Source organism: Hyla sarda, chromosome 4 (genome assembly GCF_029499605.1).
Source record: "Hyla sarda isolate aHylSar1 chromosome 4, aHylSar1.hap1, whole genome shotgun sequence".
Lineage (NCBI taxonomy): Eukaryota > Metazoa > Chordata > Amphibia > Anura > Hylidae > Hyla > Hyla sarda.
In genome coordinates, this window is record NC_079192.1 from 329,805,975 (window position 1) to 329,815,310 (window position 9,336).

A 9,336-nucleotide genomic window follows, 5' to 3' on the forward strand; every position below is an offset into this window, starting at 1 on the left:
GCCTTCCCCTAAAGCATGCCTGGTTTTATTTCCTGTGTGAATAAATACAGAAGGAAACATAATCTTCTTATTAGTTCTTAACCATTTCCTAACCAGGCTGAGTTCGGTATTCAGTGCCAGGTCCCCTATAGAGTTGGTAAATCTGGAAAAGTCACATAGTTTGTTGTTACTATTATGTACAATGATAACAATATCCCTGCCAATAGCTACATCTCCTCCAACTATCTGCCAGTATGTAGTAAGAAACCCCACTGCTGATCTGACAACAGCGGCATGAAGAAAGGGTCTATGTTATCTTGGGATGAATGCTGCAACCACACAGGCCAAGTTGTCTTACAACAATAGACAAGAATGCGTAGGCGGTTTTTATGGTTTCTCCCTGCCGTTCCATTGTAACTACCCAAATGCATGTACCCTGCTAGTCCAGCATAACAGATGGACTGGTTGGTTAATTTCCAGCCATTATTTCATTAAAGATCTTCAGATTGCATTAACCCCTTGGCGACAGAGGGTTTTCCAGTTTTTGCACTTTGGTTTTTTCCTCCTTACCTTTTAAAAATCATAACCCTTTCAATTTTGCAGCTAAAAATCCATATGATGGCTTACTTTTTGCACCACCAATTCTACTTTGTAATGACATCAGCCATTTTACCCAAAAATCTATGGCGATACGGGAAAAAAAATCATTGTGCGACAAAATTGAAGAAAAAATGCCATTTTGTAACTTTTGGGGGGCTTCCGTTTCTACGCAGTACATTTTTCAGTAAAAATGACACCTTATCTTTATTCTGTAGGTCCATATGATTAAAATTATACCCTAACGCGATCAGTGCCACGCGCTATTAGCCACGGGTCCCGTCCGTTGTTAGAGGCCGGGCCCGACCCGCTATGACGCGTGGCCCCGCGTTATAGAAAGGGAGTGGGCTGAGGGCATATAGGTACGCCCTCCGTCCCCAAGGAGTTAAAGGGGTTATCTAGGAAATTTTATATATATATATATATATATATATATATATATATATATATATCAACTGGCTCCAGAAAGTTAAACAGATTTGTAAATTGCTTCTATTAAAAAATCTTAATCCTTTCAGTACTAATGAGCTGATGAAGTTGAGTTGTTTTCTGTTTAAGTGCTCCCTGATGACACCTGTCTCGGGAACTGTCCAGAGTAGAAGCAAATCCCCATAGTAAACCTCTTCTACTCTGTGCAGTTCCCGAGACAAGCAGAGATGTCAGTAGAGAGCACTGTTGTCAGACAGAAAAGAACTACTCAACTTCAGCAGCTGATAATTATTGGAAGGATTAAGATTTTTAAATAGAAGTAATTTGCAAATCTGATACAAAATTAGAAAAAGTACAAGTCCGGCACTGCTATGCAGGTGAAAGCAATATACTTGGTAGTATGGTATCCGCTGATCCAGGCATGAATGGAGACTATAAAGTGTGTGCTATGTCGGGGTGCTGGTCAGGAAAGCACAAATCGCTTGTAGAATCAGAACAATGTAGAAAAACCGCACTCACCCGATCATCGTGCATGGATAATTTTATTCCGTGAAGCATAAAACGTAGAACACAGGGGACAGGCAGTCGGCAGGAATGCCAGGGAACACAAGGTGTTCCCTGGCATTCCTGCCCACTGCCTGTCCCCTGTGTTCTACGTTTTATGCTTCACGGAATAAAGTTATCCATGCACGATGATCGGGTGAGTGCGGTTTTTCTACATTTTTCGAATTTGCAAATCTGTTTAACTTTCTGGAGGTAGTTGATATATATTTTTAAAAAAAGTTTTTTCCAGGAATACTCCTTTAATGACTTGTAGACAAACTATAGGCAGAGGTCAAATATGAGGAACCAGAGGCCTTTTGGAAGATAATAGTATGTGGAGAGAGAAAGGACTGAGGTGTTCTTATGTATATTATAGGTCCAGTTAAGTGGCTCATTGCCCGCCACTTAAATTACCTATTTAAATGTCAGCACCATCAATAATCTGTTGTAATAAATATATATATATATATATATATATATATACACACACATGTAATGTTGTGCCTCCAGCATTGACTACTTTGGTCCCTATTAATATGGACCTTTTTTAAGGTTTTGGAAACTTCTAACCCTTGTAGGCGTACAGAGCCTGGTGTGTGTTTAAAAATGCTCGAAGCATACACGTCTGTTCATTTCCTGCCAGTAAATGCATATAAACAAAATTATTATTAAAGCCAAGTGTATATCATGCTGTATAAAGATAATATGTTCCCTTTGGAACGTCCAGGTGAGTTAGTGTTAACTTCACTCGGCATAAGGACACATTCATGTGGTTTTTAATGGGAGCAGAAAGGATTAATGTGCATTGTAGATGATGCTTAATTGGGAACCAAGCACGAAAGCCGAGCCTCAGATATGTTATTATGCAATGCGGTGATCCGCTGAGTCTCAACATCTGTACAAATATGGATTGACGTCTAATGTGGAAACTAGTGCAGACCATGGCATCAAATAACATGCCAGCTTTTCATAGAGAAGTGACATGCATTCATTTTTTATAAATAAGTCTCGTGTACTAATACTTCGAAGTCCTGCCCAGTTAACATTGTAAGACATCTTATCATGTGGCTCCAAAATGAGCTGACTGCCAACACCATTACCTCAACAAAGGTCAAACTGTTAGGCAGCCCTCACCAGTGAGGCGCCCCCTAGTTGTTGGTGAGGAAGGGCTGGGAGGACAGTTTTAACAGAACAGATTACAAGCTGCATAACCCTTACTATGGTTAAAAATATACCTTAACTCGCTCATGTACATACCGTAGTTTAGGATGCACAGATTAAGAAAATGAATGCACATTGAGCAATATTTTTTATTTCTGTATGGTCTTTCACCACCAATAGTGAGGCCCAGGCATCTCCTTGACGTGTCTGGTGAAGACCCAGTAGAAAAGTTTAAAAACCCTGCCTTAGACTACCTGATACCACTAAGGAAGCAGCCTTTACCCCCTTTGGTACCTTAGACTACCAGTTTTGGATTGCTGTGTCCAAAAGTGTATTAACTATTTAATGTTTATTTCTCTCTTAGCTTCAGTTGGAAAAACTTGAAGAAAACAATGCTTTGTCCACCATGATTGTAGTTAGGGGTTTTCCTAGAATCAACGTCCTGTCCACAGGATAGATAAGTGTATGTTCCCACTGCTGGAACCCCCGATCACAAAGGGTTATATGTTCACCAGGTTATATAAAGCAGCAGTGAGCCTCTCCATTTAAAGGACAAGTATCATGAAAAAAGAGGATAGGGGATAAGTTTTAGATCACAGGGGGGCCCCCGCAATCTACTGTTTAGAGCTCCCCACTTTCCTTCATAGTGGCGCGTCACGACCCCCGCCCAACGTGGGGGCTGCTGCAACCCCTCTCTATAGTTCTATGAGAGAGCTGAAGATTGCCGAAAGGCTCTCCCATAGAGCTATATGGAGGGGGCATGGTGGCCCCCGCTTCGGGCAGGAGTTGTGACACGCCACTGTGAAGGAAAGCTGGGGCTCTAAACAGGATCTAAAACTTATCCCCTATCCTTATATCAGGAAAGTTGTGTTTCTGTAATAGAAATACTATTTCTTTGGCACAAATATTCATAACCATGAAATCCCATCTATGTGTCTCTAAACAATGTATGTAGTATTTTATACATGAATAACTAAACCCCGCAATTCTTCTCATGGATAATGTTGCCATCTTATCTGACAATAAATGTTACAGACAAGGAAAGCTGCTCTGAGACATAGGACGTCCAGATATCTGTCAGAAGCCCAGTGTAAACTTTCAGATCTGTCTGACTTGTCGATGTGCCACCATGTTACAGTCATTCTCAGCCTCTTTGTTAGAGGTTTAAGCAGAATTCTGTACACGGATCTGATGTACTATTTTTATACTTGGCAGGTGAAAAGCTAGAAAGACCGTCCAGCTCCAGGAATGTCAAGTCTCCTGTGTCTAAGCTGAACAGTCCGCTGACTGGCTTACAGATGCTTCCAGAGTGCACCAGATGTGGGAATGGGATTGTGTGAGTAACAAAAATAACCTTGGGAGACAGAATTTCTACTTACCATACAAATTCCATACTTCTACTTGTTATATGTATAAATACTTCATCTTGGGGCTCATGTTTAAGTGTATTTCCCTGTCTCCATTGATGGGAACCCAGTCAGATGGTACCCATACATGACAGGTCAGGACAGTTGTACATCACAACAACACAGAGCAATTTTTAAGACCCCTACCCACATTTGTGAACTTGATGTCTCACTGTTTAGTCTATATGCATACACGTGCTATGTGGATATGTTTGTACATATGCCCCATTGTACATGTGTTTGAATTTTCAGCTGAATGGGTCATCATAAATACCAGCACACTATTATTCTATGTCACTTGTAGGCAACACATGGTATGATACCTACTGGCCAGGATTCACAACAAATAGCTAATTTGGGGTGCAGTTCAGATTTGTGGTGCAGTATGTGCCTATATTGTGTAGTAGCTTAACTTCCCAGATAGGTTTTCTGTACCAAACATGTATTTACAGACATGTACATTTTAAGTAAACACCCTTTTCTGTCCTTCCGGTTTTATTTCCTATTGCATTGTTATCTGACGCTTCTGTTCCTGACAAAACAGTAAATAATTGCTGCTGGTGTTGGCAAAGCAGCCACCTCATTGTGTATATGATAGACACCTATGAAGTTGGTCACCTTCTCTACAACTGAACTAATGCAGGATAAAGGATTTTTTGGATGAAAAAGTCACCAAAGAATCACATAAAAAGGGGACACAGGATAGCCTGTTTCCTTTCCTAGTTCTATATGACCTTGCACAGGGCTCCTCTTATATACATTCCAGGGATATGGAATTCTTATCCCCCGATGCCCGGGATATGCAGGGCTGGACCTGACAAGCGCGGCAACGCTCATCAGTCTGTATGGTGCAGGCTCCCGACTCCTGCCCGCTCCCTACTCTGCAGCCCCCAGCTGATTTCAGTAGCCGGGGGCCGCCAGCATATAAAGGGACATGTGAATGCTCCCTGGTGGACTAGTGGGGTGGCTCGTCCCACAGCGTGATTGCGCGCGGGGGGGTGTGGTATCTACTATAGAGGTAAGAGGTAGCCGGAGGGCTTACCTCTGCTTCCCTGGTGTCTGTGGATCTGTCATTGATTGAGCCTGGCTGGACTATCAATGGATCGCAGAGCACACAGATCAATGGAGTTCAATAGAACTCTATGGATCTGTATGAGGAATCTAATGATTCCTCCAAAAAATCTAATAAAGTGTAAAAAAAAAAATAATAATTAAAAAAAGTTTTAATAAAAGTTTAAAAGACACGCATTAACCCCTTCTATGTTAAACATTCAAATCACCCCCTTTTCCTATATAAAACATGTAAACATAATAAAAAAAAACATTTAGTATCGCTGCGTGTGTAATTGTACGGACTATTAAAATTGCAATTTTTATAATATCCCAGAAAAAAAGTTAAAAAGCGATTAAAAAAAGTCAGATCAATACCAAAATGGTACTGATACAAAAAAACAGATTATGGCGCAAAAAAATTTGCCCTCATACAGCATGGTATGCGAAATAAAAAAAATAAAAAAAGCTACAAGGGTCAAAAAACGTCAATTAAAAAAAAATCAGAAAAAGTTCAGATTTTTTTTAAAGTTAGTAAAACAAGACGGAAACTATGCAAATCTGGTATTGCTGTAATCAGGCCAGTCTAAAGTATCAAAACAACATGTTATCTCAACCACAAGGTAAATGGTGTAGAAAAGAAAATCACCAAATTTGCTAAATTATCTTTTACTATTTCAATTTCACTGGAAAAAGTGAGAGTGTAAAAGCGAAAATTGGTCCGGACAAGTGGATCGTCATGAGGGACAAGTAGATTTTGATCAATTTTAGCCCCATGGACAAGTAGTTTTTATTAAATTTCCCCAACCCTGCATTCACAAATATCAAACTAGGGAGAGTGAAACAGCCAAGGAGATATGCCAGCACACTCTCCTACAAGGGGTTAGAAGTTGGGGACTATTATTTCTTTGTATAGTAAGATAAGATAACAGAAACAAGCAACAGGGGGACCCACTTATTCTTTTACTGATGGACCCTTTTTGCTCAAGCAGTAAAGCAGTTTAATACTTGCCAGCGTTGTCCTCAAATGGTTTGCCATTTATATATTAAAGGGGTATTCCAGGCAAAAACATTTTATCACCTATGCAAAGGATAGAGAGTAAGATGTCTGATGGTGGGGAGCCCGCTGCTGAGACCCCAGCATTCTATTCCATAGACTTGAATGGAGGTGGCGTGGTGTGACGTCACGTCCCCAGTCCCAGAAACCCGGAGGTTTCCAAAACTGGAAATTCAGCACCTGCATAGAATGCCGGATGCTGCAGGGAGATCGCGGGGGTCTAAGCAGCGGCCCCCCACGATCAGACATCTTATCCCCTATCCTTTTCATATGGGATAAAATGTTTTTGCCCAGAATACCCCTTTAATGTTTGTATCAAACAATCTGATGCCCAGCGCAATCTTGATGCAATGCATCTCTATTCAACACTTAAACAAACATGGATGGTGCACAGGTGACGCGTTTCAGCCGCAGGTTGCGGCCTTAGTCATACTACATGTATGACTAAAGCTGCAAAATGCATCTGAAACGTGTCACCTGTGTACCATCCATGTTTGAAGCATTGCATTGAGATTGCACTGGACATCAATTTGCTTGGTGAAAATTTTCCTGTGGGACAAAGGTCCGGTCCTGTCCGAGTCGCAGCGAGAGGCATCATTTGTTTAAGACATTTTTTGACCATTAATGTTTGTATGGTTCTTTAGTCATTGTCATTGTCTTTCTACCTTATTATACAGTGGTACTATAGTCAAGGCAAGAGACAAGCTTTACCATCCCGAATGCTTCATTTGCGACGACTGCGGCCTCAACCTAAAACAGAGAGGTTATTTCTTTATTGAAGAGCAGCTGTACTGCGAAACTCACGCCAAGGAGAGAGTAAAGCCTCCGGAGGGATATGATGTTGTGGCTGTTTATCCCAATGCCAAAGTTGAACTTGTTTAACCACTGAAGCAAGCTTTACTTGCTGGAGAGGTCTACAGTCTTACACAGCAATACTACCAGAGCCCTTCCCACCACAAATAAAGGTTTTACATTCCCTTGACAAGACATCTCCATTTTAACATTGTATCCAAAAAAAAACAATGCAGAAACACAATGAAAATGCTTCAGAATATACATTTACTTTCTGAATTACACTGAACTTAATATCTATAGGGAGTCATGTCGGAAAGGTTTCTAACACTATTGCATTAACTATCCATATGTTTTACGTTGCTGTTGTGTTTAATACGCAGTCTCCATGTTAGCAGTCTACAGTTTGTCTTCCTTTGGCACCAACAGAACCTTCTGTAAATACTTAATAATATTCCTCTTCTGCTCTAATAAAATATATTGTTTTTAGTATTTTCAAGCTGTGTCTTTTTTTGTTTCTCACAATGTCATAACAATGAATACAAGAGGCATGAAAGTTGACGGAGAAGATGACATAGTAATTAGAAGTAGAAAATTCTGCGTATGCCATATATACAGTAAAAACGACTGCCCCCTAACTCACCACACCAGATTTCTTGTGACTGATTTTAAGCTCTGTCATGTATTATATATGTTGCCCATCGTTTTTTTTTTTTTAAGGAGGACCACTTTTCAATGTACAGTGGTCCCTCGACATACGATGGTTCCATGGTTCCAATCTGTTCCAAATGAACCATCGTTTGTTGAAACCATTGTATGTTGAGGGATCTGTGCAATATAAAGAATAGGAAGTTGTACTCACCTGTCCCCGCCGCTCCGGATCCGTCACTGCTGGTCCCCGATGCCCTGGATGTTGCGCTAAATCGCTGTCTCCGCGTTCCCGTGGTGTCCCCGCTGCTCTGGAACGTCTCTGCTGCCCGGGTCGCTCTCATGTTGCCATCATCACGTCACTACGCACGCTGCTCCTATTGGATGACGGGACGGCATGCACTGCAACGTGATGACGACAATGGAGAGCGCCGGCGAAGGAGGGCATCCCGAAGAGGACACTCCGGAGCCCCGAGGACAGCTAGGAGACCATCACCGGAGCACACAAGGCACCGTAAACGGCTATCCGGCGGCAGCTGAAGCAGTCAGCACTGCCGCATAGCCGTTTATGCGATGTCCCCGACAAAACATCGTATGTTGATGCTGCCTTCAACATGCTATGGCCTCTGAGAGGCCATCGCATGTTGAAATAATCTTATGTCGGGGCCATCGTATGTCGGGGGGTCACTGTAATTTTGATTGGTCATCTCTAAGACGTTTCATTGTACATTGTCTACTAACTCAGTAAAGAGGTTTGTTAAATGTATGGAAAATATTTAATTCCCTGCAGATTTAGGTTTGTGTATGGTTGAAAAGCATTGTACCAATTTCTAGGAAAGAAAACTGCTAGCAAACATCTTCAGTATTACCTGTGTCTGACCTTGTACATCAGTCCAGTAGACGAATGCTGAAGAAAGTGAAGTTGCTGGATTGGGGGAACCCTGTGCTCTTCGACAGTTATGGCTCATTCCCCAGCTTGTATCTGGTTAAATGCCTGTAAATAGATTTTATTCTGAAGCTTCAGGTCGTCTTTAGGGATCAACATTCTATCCTTGCATAAAATGACCCTTGTGACTGGACTCTCCCATGTTTTTCATGCTGACTTTAAAGGTTACACAACAAATACAAAGCTTGGTTGTAGAGTTTTGTACTGAAATTACTTTAAAGGGGTAGTCAGGGGATTATTTATTTTTTAAGTATATATGCAGAGTTGGACTGGGCTGGCCCATCGGGAAAATGTATTCTAAGGGCCCACCCTACAGCTAAAGATGTTGCCAGCAGAAACTCTATTGCATAGTCACAGCATCTTAGGTGACCGGGTGCACACTTTTTGAATCTCATCTACAAGTCTACACACAGTGGAAATATAATCTGTGGATTTATAATCTGCAGTATGTCAATTATGTCAAGGATTTCCCCATTGGGCTAGATAATATCTGCTCCAGATCTGCAGCAATATTTTTGCAGCAAATCTACAACCAAATCTGACCAGATGTTATGCAAACTTGTTGCATTGTATTATTCTGCAGCAAATCAGTCTAGTGTGTTCAGCTTTTAGGGTTCACACACTGCTGATTTGCTGTGGATGTTGGTGCAGAAACACTGCACATTTTCTGCAGCAGAGATACACTGAAACTACCTGGACCCACGGTACGACAGCTGAGGTCCCACGAT

The 9,336-nt window shown here is 41.4% G+C and overlaps 1 protein-coding gene across 1 annotated transcript in view; it reads left to right on the plus strand.

The window, feature by feature from the left end:
- The window catches only part of LOC130369613 (PDZ and LIM domain protein 4-like), a 197,718-nt gene extending 190,376 nt beyond the window's left edge, over nt 1–7,342 (plus strand). Inside the window, 2 exon segments of the mRNA XM_056575051.1 lie at nt 3,925–4,045; nt 6,900–7,342. Of these exon segments, the coding sequence (XP_056431026.1) occupies nt 3,925–4,045; nt 6,900–7,104 (326 nt within the window). The 3' untranslated portion in view covers nt 7,105–7,342.
- Nucleotides 7,343–9,336: the final 1,994 nt, after the last annotated feature.